The sequence below is a fragment of the Schistocerca serialis genome, chromosome 9 (genome assembly GCF_023864345.2).
Source record: "Schistocerca serialis cubense isolate TAMUIC-IGC-003099 chromosome 9, iqSchSeri2.2, whole genome shotgun sequence".
NCBI classification, from domain to species: domain Eukaryota; kingdom Metazoa; phylum Arthropoda; class Insecta; order Orthoptera; family Acrididae; genus Schistocerca; species Schistocerca serialis.
Window position 1 is genome coordinate 384,357,345 of NC_064646.1, and position 17,438 is coordinate 384,374,782.

The 17,438-nt window shown below is 44.7% G+C and overlaps 1 protein-coding gene across 1 annotated transcript in view; it reads right to left on the bottom strand.

The window, feature by feature from the left end:
* Positions 1–545: 545 nt before the first annotated feature.
* The window catches only part of LOC126419629 (uncharacterized), a 182,520-nt gene continuing 165,627 nt past the window's right edge, over positions 546–17,438 (bottom strand). The window contains exons 11-13 of the mRNA XM_050086817.1: positions 15,306–15,479; positions 7,100–7,296; positions 546–846 (exon numbers count right to left, since the gene is read on the bottom strand). Coding sequence (XP_049942774.1) covers positions 546–846; positions 7,100–7,296; positions 15,306–15,479 — 672 coding nt within the window. The remainder of the gene's footprint in view (positions 847–7,099; positions 7,297–15,305; positions 15,480–17,438) is intronic.

The window sequence follows — 17,438 nt, forward strand, 5'->3', positions numbered from 1 at the left end:
ACCAACAGGTATCGTAACTGGTAAAAAGAAAAAAGTCGCTGAGAGTTTTCGGTTTATCTACTACGTGCATACTTTCTTTCTTAATGCCCAAAACGCCATATCAGTAACGTCCACGAACACTGATTCATTATAAAGTGAGATGAGACGTTATATTCCCATGTCTTTCCTTGCTATAAGGCGCCTCAGCTCTAGAGTGTTTAACCATAGAGGCAGGAAACGCGTCTGTCAACACCGTCTGATAAAGAACCTTGGTGGTTATAAACCGGTAATGGCTCCATTTTGTTCAAGTAGAGGAGAAAACAATTGTCTCTGTTTTCACTACCTCTTGTATCCTCACAGCAGTAGATATATAGAGTCACTTTTCAGCCAGGTTCAAAAACGCTTTGTTACATCCTTGATTTGGCTTTGTGAAGGATGTTCCAAAATGAGTCATGCACCGGATACCAACACTGCAGCGTCAGCTACGTGGTGGAGGGCCCCTGGCCGTCTAGAATGGCACGAGAACACGACCACATGTCTTCACTGGACGTCGAAATCACTTGTTCCTACGCGGCGGCTCCTTCGATGGGCGTCCAGCCCTGTCCGGAGCGCGACTGCAGCGCCGTCGCCGGCTGCTCGGCGAGTTGCTGCTGGCGGATGTAGTCTATGATGGGGTGGTAGCTGTAGTTGACGCGCCGGTGAGGGCCCGACGCGGCGCCGACGCTCAGGCCGTCCGGGCTGGGCGTGGCGGCGTCCGGAGGCGTCGGCAGCGTCGGTGGCGACGGCGCCTGCGGCTGCCTCGTAGTGGCGCCGCGGCGGATCGAGTCGGAGGAGATGACGTGAGGCTTCGGCCTCCGCGGAGGGTACCTGCAGCAGGAAACCAGCTACTGGAAAAACCTGCCTATCAGAGGGACGGATGCATTCAGCTTCGCTATTTGTTAGAGGACAAGAAAACCTACGGAATGTGATCAATATACAGGGTGGTCCATTGATAGTGACCGGGCCAAATATCTCACGAAATAAGCATCAAACGAAAAAACTATAAAGAACGAAACTCGTCTAGCTTGAAGGGAGAAACCAGATGGCGCTATGGTTGGCCCGCTAGATGGCGCTACCATAGGTCAAACGGATATCAACTACGCTTTTTTAAATAGGAACCCCCATTTTTATTACATATTAGTACGAAAAGAAATATGAATGTTTTAGTTGGACCACTTTTTGAGCTTTGCGATAGATGGCGCTGTAATAGTCAGAAACATATGGCTCACAATTTTAGACGAACAGTTGGTAACAGGTAAGTTTTTTAAATTAAAATACAGAACGTAGGTGCGTTAGAACATTTTATTTCGGTTATTCCAATGTGATACATGTACCTTTGTGAACTTATCATTTCTGGGAACGCATGCTGTTACAGCGTGATTACCTGTAAATACCAAATTAATGCAATAAATGCTCAAAATGACGTCCGTCAACCTCAATGCATTTGGCAATACGTGTAAAGACATTCCTCTCAACAGCGAGTCGTTCGCCTTCCGTAATGTTCGCACATGCACTGACAATGCGCTGACGCATGTTTTCAGGCGTTGTCGGTGAATCACCATAGCAAATGTCCTTTAGCTTTCCCCACAGAAAGACATCCGGGAACGTCAGACCAATCCACCTGTCATGAAATATGCTGTTCAATACCTCTTCAACCGCACGCGAGCTATGTGCCGGACATCCATCATGTTGGAAGTACATCGCCATTCTGTCATGCAGTGAAACATCTTGTAGTAACATCGGTAGAACATTACGTAGGAAACCAGCATACATTGTACCATTTAGATTGCCATCGATAAAATGGGGGCCAATTATCCTTCCTCCCATAATGCCGCACAATACATTAACCCCCCCCCCCCCCCCCCCCGAGGTCGCTGATGTTCCACTTGTAGCAGCCATCGTGGATTTTCCGTTGCCCAATAGTGCATATTATGCTGGTTTACGTTACCGCTGTTGGTGAATGACGCTTCGTCGCTAAATACAACGCGTGCAAAAAATCTGTCATCGTCCCGTAATTTCTCTTTTGCCCAGTGGCATAACTGTACAGGCCGTTCAAAACGGCCAACCATAGCGTCATCTGGTTTCCCCCTTCAAGCTAGACAAGTTCGTTCTTTGTAGTTTTTTCGTTTGACGTGAGATATTTGGCCCGGTCACGACCAGTAGATCACCCTGTATACTGTGGTAGATGTAGATACAGAAAGTAAGTCACCGCGAACACCCTCACCGAACGCTACCAAACAGCAGTATTTCCATGCCTGTGGGATATATGTAAGGGGCAATCAAATGAAAACTAGACAGATGGCAAAAAAGTAAGTACTCTGTTTATTATTTCAAAAATAAACAATCGTCATATCTGTTAATATACGATCTGAGCCAAAAAAGAAAGAGAAGCGCCCCACGATTCATCCGAATGGGAGAGAAATCGGTAGATGTGATGCACAAGTACAGGCAAACAAATCATTACAATTTCAGAAAAATTGGACGATTAGTTCAAGAGAAAGTCCTTCACAAGCCGAGCTAGTTAATAACGCGTTGGACCACCTCTGGCCCTTATGCAAGCAGTCATTTCGCTTGGCATTGTTTGACAGTTTTGGGTGTTCTCCTGAGGGATATCGTTCCGTGTTCTGTCCCACTGGTGCACTGGACCGTCAATTCTCGAGATGGTTGGAGGCTCCTGCCAGTTTTCGCTGGTCGTCGAGGCTCATTTCGAAGCGTCACTGAAGACAATTCTGCTGTCAATGACATTCGAAGCCAAAGATGTATCTGAAGATGTCCTAGACAGCGGTAGTGGGATACCAACCTCAGTATCACCTACCATACGGCTCGACAACTAGGAGTGATGTATCGGGGTGCCAGTCCTCTTCATAGTAGGACCCCCACAGTTTTCATCCGCGCCACCCTTGATGCGCGGCGGTACGTGGACGATATTCTGCGCCCCGTTTTTTTGCCCTTCATGGCAAGCCCTCCTCAGCTTATATTTCAGTAAGATTGAAAGGTATATGCTAAGGTCTGATCAGGGTAGAACCAGAAAATAAAGTCGATACTTGCCAACCGCAAGATGGAATGAGTATAATATCTTTGAGTAGGAGGATCTTTGATGGTTAAGAGAGCCGGGCGCGCGCAGTAAAAAACTGGGGAGTCGCAGCTAGGTGCCCGCAGGAAGCAGACGCGTGGTGACGGCTTTAAGGTGGAACTCGCGCTACGCATTTGTTTTGTTTGCACACTGAGCAAACTTTAGCTCGTTTATAGGAGAAGCTATATAATGATTTCAAAATGGGTTTTGTTAGATAATGTTCAGAGTTAGGATTTGTATGTCCAAGGTTTGATGCAGTAAGCGTTTTGTAAAATTTTTTGTAGAGTGATTCGTGCTATAAAAATGTTGGAAATGGTAGTTTTGGTATATGACTTAAATTTTTAACAATATATATTGAGATCAACATCGTGTTTAAATCTAACAGCCTGAATCATAGTACACATCCTTTGCTTGTGTTGAATATGAAAATGAGTAGTAAAGTAAAGTTACCCACCAATGAAAGAACGTAAGGAAAATGAGGTCTCTATGCAATATATATGTGCAGTTCATGGTTTGAAATCGATTTTGGTATGACTAAAGTTATCAGAGCAAAGTTATTGCAATTAACTAATTTTATGTCATTGGACAACTGGCATTATTCAAGCCAAAATATAATTTCATTAAGTAAATATCAGGGCCAAAAGTTAATTTTTCAGTACCATCTTAATGCCATTGCACAAACGGCATTATTCTCTTAATCTTGATTGCTGAGTCAAATACATGTTTCATTACTGGCAAAATGGAGGAGTGCACGAAACAAGTTCGGAGATGCAGTCAGATGCAGGTTTGTTGAATAATTATTTTGGAACAATTTTATCTATGATACTTTCAATATACAGCCGGGCCGCACACGGTGTGAGTTTATACTGCTTGTATTTGTGCTTACCACATCCTACCTAGGCCAGCAAGGTTGTCGGATCTCGCCACAATCGAAAACGTTTGGCGCCTTATGGTCAGTGCACTCCATCCAAGTCGGGATTTTGACGAAGTAACGCCTCAATTGTACAGAATTCAGCACGATATCCCTCAGGAGGAGATTGAGCAACTTTATCAACTAGTGCCAAGACGAATAACTGGCGGCATACGGACCAGAGGTGGAGCAAAGCGTTACTGACTTTCTAAATTTGCCAACCTCTTTCGCTTGAATAAATCATCCAATTTTTCTAAAACTGTAATCATTCGTATGTCTGTGCATGTATACCACATCTACAGGTTTCCGTCCACTTCGGATAATCCCTTGATAGTTCCTTGATTCTTTTTCTTAGAGTGTACTGATGTATTGATCCCACTGTCAGACAAGACGGTCACTGTCTTCACGGAAAAATGTTTGCTGTTGCCTACGGAACCATGACTGTACTCAGGCATGCATCCCGTCGTCCGAAGCAAATCGATGACCACGAATGTCTCTCTTCAGGTCTCCAAAACTGTGGAAATGGTATAGGTAGGCATCGAGACTATATGGAGGATAACAAAGATTTCATTTACTTTTCTTCCATCTTTATCGTATTCATCTGTATGTCTGGGAAGTAGTTGAAATCCAACAATAAGGAAGAGAAAGTGTTGTGCCAAGAAGATAGTGTATCTTAATATACATGATTTTATATGGTCGGTACTTCAATCTAGTGACTGATCTTAGACTCACATAGATGAATGCACACCAGTAGTTTTCGTTGTTGCTGGACGTGAGATTCCGTTTTATGCAACATTTGTACATAATCTGCATTCCACACATTTATGTGTTGCATACTCTATTAAAGCTATTTGCAGGTACAGAACTTTTTGGTGAGTAAAATGCTGTATATTTTTGAAACTATTTACATATCGAGAGTTAAGCCATACTTCGTCGGTCGTGCACCATCTGATACCTCGAAAAACCAGTTCTTTCACCATGGGAGATGTAGTACTTGAAGATGAACTGAGTTTCTTTAATGCCATAATAATTTTCGCTGTCTCGAAAAAGGGAAATGGTTTTAGATTCTAAGAGTTTCTATTTCAAAATGTATTTAACTTCAGCTGGTGTTTGATGATAGTTCATCTTAATTTGATTTCGCTTACTGATTATTGGTGTGCAGTAATGTAATAATGTAACGGATACGTGATTAAATACAATACTGACAAGACTTTTCTTGCTTGCAGCACTTTAAAATTAATTTGTTCCTAGGTGTGTAACAACGTTGTACCTTGGAACATGTTTTCACTTTCGGAGGAACATTATTTGTTTACAGTTTCAGCAGCACATAAGTGAACGTCAAAATTAGAAATGGAATATCAAAATATGTTAAACTTCTATTACAGGGCCACCTAAAGGCGAAAGTCTGCAAAATTCACTCTCCCGTACAACTGTAATAGGGATGACGACTACAGGCTTCTGCCTTCGAGGCTACCACGCAAATAAACGTGCAGCCACGGCGAGAGAGGAACATACCACGAACAATTCCTGCTGAATAAATAATCTCCAGTTGTAGATGACAAATTCTTTTTTTGCATGAAAGCGTGCACATCAACCGGGTTTCAGGTTGCAAGCCCACCTTCAGGCCCAAAAAAAAGAAAGAAAAGAAAAAACTGACAGAGATTCTTCATAAAATTAATTATACCTCAAAAGAGCACATACAAATGTGAAAATCAGGTTATACCTTAATTGCGTGGGAGAAAGTCGTACCAGTCATGTAGAAAATATAGCAAGTTTATCAGCTAGAACGCCTATTTAGTGTCCGATAATTTTATGAGAAATCCCTCTTAGGTTTTTTTAGGCGCCTGAAAATGGTATTTCCATTCTGAAACCCGGGTCGGATGTACGATTTTATCCAAGCAAAGAATCTGTCAAGTACGAGTGGGCAGACTTATTCATAATGAAGAAACAATAATATTTGTGATTCCACATCTCTTTCAGTATCCGCTTTCAGTATTTACGCAATGACGACGGCATACCAACAGCAACTTATAGATTTTTAACCAGCAACTACTCTCCGAAAGAGCGCGAAAAAGTAGCCTTCTGTAAGTGCGCGTGACATTGCCTTTTGGCAATGTTCAACCATACAGAGACACCAATGGGTTCCTGAAGATGATTCCAACAGAGGAATCGAAACGTCGAGAACTGAAGAAGTTTGAAGAGGAACATAACAAGCTTTTATGGACAACTAAATGACAAACCTTTGGAAAACCCGTGTAATTTTTTTAATAGACTCATAAGGTTAAATCCTGCCTAAAGAAAAACAGTTTAGTACAACGAAAAACCAGTCCAAAGTTACAAATGTTATTGTTTTTCACTCGATGAGTAGTTTCGGACCGATACCCATTTTCAAATCATCGTAACATAGTCGAAAATTGTGTTTCCGAAGATGTGAAAACCATGTCAAAAAAATGTTCAAAATGTTCAAATGTGTGTGAAATCTTATGGGACTTAACAGCTAAGGTCGTCAGTCCCTAAGCTTACACACTACTTGACCTAAATTATCCTAAGGACAAACAGACACATCCATGCCCGAGGGAGGACTCGAACCTCCGCCGGGACCAGCCGCACAGTCCATGACTGCAGCGCCCTAGACCACTCGGCTAATCCCTCCCGGCCATGTCAAAAATGTGCAATGAACAGCTATTGTATGCGCAATAACTGTACGTTGCACAGTTTGACATGGTTTTCACATCTTGGAAAATACGATTTTTTACTGTATTATCATGATCTGAAAATAGGTCTCGGCCCGAAACCAGTCGTCGACTGAATAAAAAAAGTAAAATTTGCAACTTTGGACTGGTTTTTCGTTGTACTGATTAACAGAAATTGCCGACTCACAGCTACTCGAGCGTGTTAGAAGTTCTCAAAAACAACGTAGATTTCGTCATAATTAGCAGCTAATGAAACACCCTCTACTTTTTGTGATAGTCCAAAATTGGTATACCAGGAAGGTGAGGTAGCAGCCGTTGCCTTTCAGCCATTCAAAACACGAATAAATCAGTGTGACGTACAGGGAACACACACTGTACTGTAGGCGCTGCAGAGAGGCGGTGTACCTGTTGTAGAGGGAGGAGCGGTTGCGCTTGAGCCAGCTGAGACGGGAGTCGACGTCTGCGCCTCCGTGGTCGGCGAGCGGCAGCGGCGGCCCCCGAGGCGGCAGGTAGCCTGGGGAGCCGGTGACAGGGTGCGTGGACGGCCGCCGGAAGCCGTGCCGCGTCGGCAGGAAGCTGGGCGGCGGCGTCGTGGGCGCCGACTGCGGGAGAGACGGACACTGCTCACAAGCATTCACGTTAAGTTAGGTGTTGCTGACGGCAATGTACAGGTGTATACTCAAGCTGTGTGTTACCAGGTCATTTAACTCTCCATAGAGTCCCATAAAAGTTGAAAAACCTATTCCTGCATTATCAGTTGTAGACTTGGGTACACGCCTTTGGCAATGTATATTTCTTGTGTGTAGTAGGAAATATTTCCTACATTATAAAGTTAGAAGAAAACAGAATACGCGCTGATAAAATGTTATGAATAGGTTATAATACAAATAGTGTTCTATTTTGTAGTACCACTTGTCTTTCCAAGACAGATTCACAGAAGAAGGTCACACTGCAGTACCCTCCTTAAATCTTTGCACTAACAACGGAATGGCCGATAGTGTAATACCTGACCACGGGATAGAAAAGCAACTGAAATAGCTCAAGAGAGGGAAGCCTACTGCAGCTGACGGGATACCTGCACGATACTGCGAAAATACTTGTCTTTCTTCTGGCAGCTGTGGGCTTTTAGAGGATGGAAGTGTTCCCTATGCATGGACAAAAGCACGGATAACTCCCGTTTTCAGTAAGGGTCGTCGAACAGACACAGAAAACTATAGGCCTCTATCTCTGACTTTGGTCTGTAATAGAATTTGGTAACATGTTCTGTATTAGCGTATTACGACATGACTGTAGGCCTCTATCTCTGACGTTGGTCTGTAATAGAATTTTGTAACATGTTCTGTCCTAGCGTATTATGACATTTCTAGAGACCGAAATTCTGCTCTGTAAGAATCAATATTGGATCCGACAGCAAATTGGTTCAAATGGCTCTGAGCACTATGGGACTTAACAGCTGAGGTCATCAGTCCCCTAGAACGTAGAACTACTTAAACATAACTAACCTAAGGACACCACACACATCCATGCCCTAGGCAGGATTCTGACCTGCGACCGTAGCGGTCGCGCGGTCCCAGACTGTAGCGCCTAGAACCGCTCGGCCACCCCGGCCGGCGATGGAAACCAATTGGAAGCCTCGACCAACGCGAGCAGCAATGTCGCGATACGATAAACCGCAATCGCGACAGGCTACAATCCGACCTTCATCAAAGTCGGAAACGTGATGGTACGCATTTTTCCTCCTTACACGAGGCTTCACAACAACGTTTCACCAGGCAACGCCGGTCAACTACTGTTTTTGTATGAGAAATCGGTTGGAAACTTTTCTCATGTCAGCACGTTGTAGGTGTCGCCACCGGCGCCAACCTTGTGTGAATGCTCTGAAAAGCTAATCATTTGCATATCACAGCATCTTCTTCCTGTCGGTTAAATTTCACGTCTGTGGCACGTCATCTTCGTGGTGTAGCCATTTTAATGGCCAGTAGTGTAGTTCGAGTCTGTACGCTGTGTGAGATCAGGCAGGTCACCAAGACGGAGCCGCAGACTTAGCCCCTATCTCAGAGACAGGCGGCACACAGTAACTTTATAGCGAACACAGCGGATTTCTACTTCATCAGCATTGAGGCTACGTGGACTATACACAAGAGAGCTCGTACCGGAGCTCTTTGTTTGTTAATAAAGAACCTAGTTCTTAACTGGCAACGGCCTTTCCAGAGTGGATACACGGGTTCCCGTCAGATCACCGACGTTAAGCGCTGTCGGGCGTGGCCGGAACTTGGATGGGTGACCATCCGAGCCGCAATGCGCTGTCGCCATTTTTCGGGGTGCACTCAGCCTCGTGATGCCAGTTGAGGAGCTACTCGACCGAACAGTAGCGGCTCCGGTCAAAGAAAACCACCAGAAAGACCGGAAGAGCGGTGTGCTGACTACATGCCACTCCTATCCGCATCCTCAGCTGAGGATGACACGGCGGTCGAATGGTCCCGATGGGCCACTTGTGGCTTGAAGACGGAGTTCTTTTAGTTATTAATTGCGTACAGTTTGTGTAACAGAACAAGGATATCGGCCACCGACCACATCCTCTCCTTGCTTCCCATGGTGCAGCTCTACAGAAACAACGAGACGACATAAAAGCAGTTAAAGATAATACAATACTTCCCTGTCTCCAAGTTCACGAATGTGTAGTCACACTACATGGTAAAGGTGAAAATGGCATACCGGTATCAATAGTGTGTCCAAAGATGTTTAAGCTGTAAAATTTACCTACATCTACAAAATACAAATTATTTGGTGTTTTTAAGCCTAAAAGTAGCACAAATCATTAATCAAACTCTAAAACAGACACATTCAACAGTAAGATTCATAGGAGAGCTCTTCGAAGTGTTTTTAATTCAAATTGGGGTCAGGGACGGATTCTCAGAGAATGGGAAACGGAATTCGCAGGGAAAGGGTCACCGAAAGAAATTCACGTTGTCGGTTCGAAGAACCGTAAAAGAGTTAAATTAACAGTTCTCTGTTTAATTAAAGTTCCCACTGCATTGTACCGAGAACCTTGTTCAAATTATTTTATGTTATAGGTATGTGTCTGAATGCTGTAGTTACGTACCGATACGTTTCTCTGAGTGAGACTGTTTCTTCTGTTATCAATGGCTACTTTTGGGGTAACGTGAGTTAACTGTGTTGTCTAAGGTGACTACATTGCTATTCCGCATTATATTACACTGCTAAGCGATTTATTATTTGATTTCTGTAGTTAATGTTGTATCAGAGTGCTTTCTTCTTTTTTTTTCAGTTTCATTTTTACATAAGGTGAATTCCCTTACGTTTCCTTGCGTCAGTTAACTATAAGTTTCAGTCTAATGAAAAGGTTCTGTTGCAGATATCCGAAGGGAGACGGTAGTCTTGTATGCTGTTCATATTCACCTATGTGTCGTCCACTATAAATGTTGCATCTGTTGCGCATGGGTGTAGTGTAGCTCGTTAGCAGAGGTTGGTTACTTATCACTGTTCCTTTCTCTCACCCAGGTAAGACGTGGCGCCGTGTGGCACTCCAGTGGAGCTGTCAGTAATGGATGTTGCCAAGGAAGAACAGCGGGGTGTGATACGCTTTCTTTGTGCGGAAGATGTCCGTCCAGTGGACACATACGGAAGAATGCAGGGTGTGTTACGTTGCGAAGTGTGTTTCAGACAAAACAGTGCGCAAGTAGCGTCGGCATTTTGTGGTGTAAGGGGACGCTGACGGATGATGCGCGACCAGGGCAGGTGATGAATCGTATTTCTCATGAGACAGTTACTGCTGTTGACAGCTGCATTGAAACTGATAGACGGGTCACCTTGAGTGCTCGAATACTGGTGTCCTTTGGCAGTATGGCGCAGTGGTTAGCACACAATAGAATGAGAATATCAATGAACCATTTGACGCGATATCAGAACGAGGGCGATGGTTTTCTTTCCAGTATCATTTCCGTAGATGAATCCATTTGCCCACTGTTTCTACCGGATTCCAAACGTGAGAGTATCGCCCAAACCAAAGAAAATCCGTTCCACAACATCAACTGCTACGATCATGGTGTCTGTTCTTCGACGAGCAGGGGCCTCTGCTAATGGGGGTCCTCCCCAAAGGAGAAACAATAAACGCCAACAAATACTGCGACGTTCTCCATCGGCTGCGGCTAGCAATCAAGAATAAACGCCGTGGTAACCTCAAAAAGGGTATCATCTTATTGCACGACGATGCCCGGCCTCATGTTGCAGCACCAGAACAGGGTCTTTTGTCTACACCAGCCCGCGTATAGCCCTAACTTGAGTCCCTGTGATTTCCAAATTTTTGGGCCACTTAAGGTACACGTCCAGGCCAATACTATGGATCGGACGAAGAAGTGCAGCAAGCTGTGACAGAGTGTATCCGTATTCAACCCAAGGAGCTCTTCTTCCAGAACATTCGTCATCTCCTGCCAAGGTGGGACAACAGCCATTGTATATAGCTCTGTCCACTAACTAAGTCTGCAAGTGGAAATGACCCTTTTCATTTGACTGCACCATATAATTTCTTCCTAGCGATTGGTTAGGTGATCTCTTCCGGAATCATTCCGACTGAGCTTAAAACACAATTATAGGCCTAGTTGGAGGAGAGGTTAACCCTGAAGCATGTTCCTGCTCAGCAGACTTTTTTTGACATGCTAGTGCCGTGCACTGCTTATTGAGAGCCGAGTTTCGTGTATTGTGGGTGGAAGTTTAAGAAAAAAGAGTTATTCCTACAAAGACCCAAGCGCTTCTTTACGGCGCCATAGTAACTGTAGGAGGTTCTCACGTTTGTTGCTGATTTGCACGGTCAGTCATACACTACTGGCCATTAAAATTGCTGCAACACGAAGATGACGTGTTACAGACGCCAAATTTAACCGACAGGAAGAAGATGCTGTGATAAGGAAATGATTAGCTTTTCAGTGCATTCACACCAGGTTGGCGTCGGTGGCGACACCTACAGCGTGTTGACGTGAGGAAAGTTTCCAACCGATTCCTCATACACAAACAGCTGTTAACCGGCGTTGCCTGGTGAAACGTTGTTGTGATGCCTCGTGTAAGGAGGAGAAATGCGTACCATCACGTTTCCGACTTGCGTCAAGGGTAACCGCAGCCATGGCCTCCGAGCTATAGTCCATGCTGCTGCAAACGTCGTCGAACTGTTCGTGCAGATGGTTGATGTCTTGCAGACGTCCCCATCTGTTGACTCAGGGATCGAGACGTGGCTGCATGATCCATTACAGCCATGCTGATAAGATGCCTGTCATCTCGACTGCTAATGATACGAGGCCGTTAGGATCCAGCACGACGATCCGTATTGCACTCCTGAACCCACCGATTCCATATTCTGCTAACAGTCATTGGATCTCGACCAACGCGAGCAGCAATGTCCCGATACGATAAACCGCAATCGCGATAGGCTACAGACAGGACCGCCTGCGATTGTGTACTCAGCGACGAACCAGGGTGCACGAATGGCAAAACGTAATTTTTTCGGATGAATCCAGGTTCTGCTTACAGCATCATGATAGTTGTATCCGTGTTTGGCGACATCGCGGTGCACGCACGTTGTAAGCATGTATTTGTCATCGCCATACTGGCGTATCACCCGGCGTTATGGTATGGGGTGCCATTGGTTACACGTCTCGGTCACCTCTTGTTCGCATTGACGGCACTTTGAACGGTGGACGTTACATTTCAGACGTGTTACGACCCGTGGCTCTACCCTTCATTCGATCACTGCAAAACCCTACATTTCAACAGGATAATGCACGACCGCATGTTGCAGGTCCTGTACGGGCCTTTCTGGATACAGAAAATGTTCGACTGCTGCCCTGGTCAGCACATTCTCCAGATCTGTCACCAATTGAAAACATCTGGTCAATGGTGGCCGAGCAACTGGCTCCTCACAATAAGGCAGTCACTGCTCTTGATTAACTGTGGTATCGTGTTGAAGCTGCATGGGCAGCTGTACCTGTACACGCCATCCAAGCTCTGTTTGACTCAATGCCCAGGCGTATCAAGGCCGTTATTACGGCCCGAGGTGGTTGTTCTGGGTACTGATTTCTCAGGATATACGAGACCAAAATTGCGTGAAAATGTAATCACATATCAGCTCTAGTATAATATACAGGGTGCTACAAAAAGGTACGGCCAAATTTTCAGGAAACATTTCTCACATACAAGTAAAGAAAAGATGTTATGTGGACATGTGTCCGGAAACGCTTAATTTCCATGTTAGAGCTCATTTTAGTTTCGTTCTTCCACCTACGATCAATGGAGCACGTTATCATGATTTCATACGGGATACTCTACCTGCGTTGCTAGAACATGTGCCTTTACAAGTACGACACAAAATGTGGTTCATGCACGATGGAGCTCCTGCACATTTCAGTCGAAGTGTTCGTACGCTTCTCAACAACAGATTCGGTGACCGATGGATTGGTAGAGGCGGACCAATTCCATGGCCTCCACGCTCTCCTGACCTCAACCCTCTTGACTTTCATTTTTGGGGGCATTTGACAGCTCTTGTCTACGCAACCCTGGTACCAAATGCAGAGACTCTTCGTGCTCGTATTGTGGACGGCTGTGATACAATACGCCATTCTCCAGGGCTGTATCAGCGCATCAGGGATTCCATGCGACGGAGGGTGGATGCATGTATCCTCGCTAACGGAGGACATTTTGAACATTTCCTGTATCAAAGTGTTTGAAGTCACGCTGGTACGTTCTGTTGTTGTGTGTTTCCATTCCATGATTAATGTGATTTGAAGAGAAGTAATAAAATGAGCTCTATCATGGAAAGTAAGCGTTTCCGGACACATGTCCACATAACATATTTTCTTTCTTTGTGTGTGAGGAATGTTTCCTGAAAGTTTGGTCGTACCTTTTTGTAACACCCTGTATTTGTCCAATGAATACCCGTTTATCATCTGCATTTCTTCTTGGTGTAGCAATTTTAATGGCCAGTAGTGTAGCATGCAGTGGTCGAGTCAGAGCTGTGTCCACTTGTGTTACAGCTTTATGGCCTTGTAGGACATAGAGTTTTGTAGATTCCCGCAAAGTGTTGGCTTATTAAACGTTACTTTGCTCAGTTTTTAGGGAGATATTGTGTTTAAGCAAGAGTAAAGAGTCCATTACTGGTTAACAACAGAAGTAGTCAACAAACAATCCCAATCGTGCTACAGAGAATCCTAGGGTTCGAATCAAAAGGAAGAACAGACACAGGAAGAAATTTGCAAAAGGCCTGGCAAGAGTTGAGATTGATGGTACTGTGGGAGACATTGTCGTTGTGACTGATATGAAATGCAGGAGTGGTCGCTCAAGGCTTTGGTCTTGATTGGGGATAATGATAATCAGAGTAATTTATGCGAAACGCCTGGTCATTTCCATCCTGGCTACAGCCAAGTGCAGGTAGTATAGACGCTCCGACCTGATCGATGCTAGGTGACAACTGGATCACTTAATTCCAATACACCAGCTGCATACAGCCAGGTAAGGGCACCAAAATACCCCTATAAATAATCGAGTTACATTGGCCTCCAACTCATTAACTCTTAACAACCAGGAAAGTGACCCTGATACCATTAGTCGTAAAATAACGGGAATATTTTTGTTCTCGCATCTTAGTTAGTGGTGTAAATACGTTATAGTTTATGCAGTTCAGGTTATGACTATGAATTAACGTTGTAAAGAGTAACCATTACAAATTTAACCATGATCTAAAGTTAATTACTCATATCAAAACGAAATCAGCTGTGATGTACTTTTAATTGCATTCCTGGAGCTCTAATTTTATTGATTTCCAAAAGCCACAGTCCAGAACAGTACTTTAATTAATCTATTTCATTACATTTTGCTTTAAAAGCATTACTTATAATTAACAGTTGACGTAATTGGCTCCAGAAGCTGCGCAGCGAACCAAATGTCATTTGGAACTCTTCGATATTTAGATCGCCTCACAGGCATCTTTCTTCCTCCCTCCAGCACCGATATAATGTCTTTGTAATATGAAGCTGCGATGTTTCCGAGTTCAGTCTTTGCATTGTTGTTTCTTCTCAATACCAACAATAATACGTATCTCTATTTTTCTCATTCATATGAGGGTCAAATTCAAGTTTTTTTTGTGTTTAAAATTCACAGTTTATGCTGGCGTCTCATGTGCGCAATTATTCTGGTGATACGACTATTTTAGATTAAAGATGATCCTCTACAGATTTATGTAGTTTCATAAGCAACCAGTAGCACGTACATGGAACCACAGATAAGAATAAGAATACTGATGTCTTACTGTCGTACTTTTGGTTGGTTGGTTGATTTTGGGAAGAAGATCAAGCAGCGAGGTCATCGGCCCCATCGGGTTGGCAATGGTTGGGAGGGGGGGGGGGGGGGGGGAAGTCGGCCGTACCCTTTCAAAGCAACCATCCCGGCATTTGCCTGAAGCGATTTACGGAAATCACGGAAAACCTAAATCAGGATGGCTTGACGCGGGTTGAAGCGTCGTCCTCCCGAATGTGAGTCCAGTGTGCTTACCACTGCGCCACCTCGCTCGGCATGTCGTGCTTTTCAGTAATATTATTAAAATGCCTACCGACGGGGTGGTGATGGATGGTAGCCGGGACGGAACGACAGCCGCTGCGTCGGCGTCGTTATCGACGTCGTGGTGTTTGGCGCCGGTCTGCTGCTGCTGCTGTGTCGGCTGCTTGCTGGGCCGCTGCAGCAGCGGGTGCACGGCGGTCACCTGGCAAGTGCAGCACGTGGGCACCTGCAGAAAACAACAGGTCAGCGTCATCCGACAGTCTGACTAACAGCTGCCAGAGGTTGCTAATCAAGTATAAGGTGCGAAGCCAATGATCAGAAGTGAATACCTCCAACGCTGCAAGGTCTTAAATCAATAACGTGTGTGATGCACGAGGTTGTGAGCTCATTAATATTCATAACTGCCTGGCGCACCATAGTGTGTAGTGCTACCTTTAAAAAATAATACACAGCCGTCTTTCGCGTGTCCACTGCGACGTATATGACATGTCCGTCGTAGAACGAGCAGTGCTCGCTGTAGAGACTAGAACGACATGCATTTAATGTGTGTCGGCCGGGGTGGCCGAGCGGTTCTACGTGCTACAGTCTGGAACCGCGCGACAACTATGGTCGCAGGTTCGAATCCTGCCTCGAGCATGGATGTTCAAAAATGGCTCTGAGCACTATGGGACTCAACTGCTGTGGTCATAAGTCCCCTAGAACTTAGAACTACTTAAACCTAACTAACCTAAGGACAGCACACAACACCCAGCCATCACGAGGCAGAGAAAATCCCTGACCCCGCCGGGAATCGAACCCGGGAACCCGGGCGTGGGAAGCGAGAACGCTACCGCACGACCACGAGATGCGGGCGAGCATGGGTGTGTGTGATGTCCTTAGGTTAGTTAGGTTTAAGTAGTTCTAAGTTTATGGGACTCGTGATGGGACTCGTGACCTCAGCAGTTAAGTCCCATAGTCTCAGAGCCATTTGAACCATTTAATGTGTGGTACAACAGGACGTAGTACCTTGAAACCCGAACGAAAGTACATTTCCAGAAGAAACGTCACGCTATCTGGAAGAAATTTATCGCCCCGGATAATAACTTACCAAATGAAGTATTTGTTCCCGAAAATAACTTTTTTTCCAGTGTTGAAGAGTGCTATATCCTGGAAGAATATGTGTCATTTATTCCCTGAACACACTGATTAACAGCAAAATTACGATTTTCTGACGATTGCTGAAATACTTTAGAAGCCACTACATAGCTCATTTCCTTAATAATATTGGTACAGTTTCTTTTGAGGCTGAGTGTACGTAATTACCCACTGTATGCTGTCAGCAAAAAAATCGTTCAAATGGCTCAAAGCACAATGGTACTTAACGTCTGAGGTCATCAGCACCCTAGACTTAGAACTACTTAAACCTAACTAAGCTAAGGACAACACACACATCCATGCACGAGGCAGGATTAAAACATGCGACCGTAGCAGCCACGTGGTTTTACGGACTGAAGCGCCTAGAATCGATCGGCCACAGCGGCAGGCATGCTGTTAGCACCTTCCAAGTATGTAAGCTACCCGCCGAGTTCGGAATGTAACTTGCACAATAACTGGCCCTTCGCCCAACCTTCGGGAAGTACCAGTGCCCGAATCACAATTTCCTTTGTGTTGTGCTGTCTTGTGTTGTGATTTCGACATTCAAGTGGTATACGTGTCCAGGGTCACGCCTGGGCGAGCAGACCCAGAAGAAACAGGCAGCCACTGCGAGGAGAAACTCGCATTTCGTTAGCCGTGTACCTATACTATTACACATTCCCCCATCGCTTCTTAGACGATTACCAAATCACATGCACGCTTATTTACGGGGTAAACACACCGCCCCTCACCCCATTTGCTAAACGAGCACCAAATCCTGATTCGCTTCTACCCTCATACGAAGCAGTAGTGAAAATAATCAAATAATTCAAAAACAACTGGGCACCTTGCGAAGATGGAATTACTACAGCATTATGGAAACTGGACCAGAAAAACAGAACACCTAAAATTCACAGAAAAGTTTCAGAAGTCTGGAAAACAGTGGAAACCCAAAATAATGAAAGAGCGCCTTGATATAGCCACTCCACGAGGAAGGAGACAAAACAGATACGAAGAACTACAGAGGAATCTCACTTCCTCCAATAACTTATATAATTCCCTCTGAAGCCTT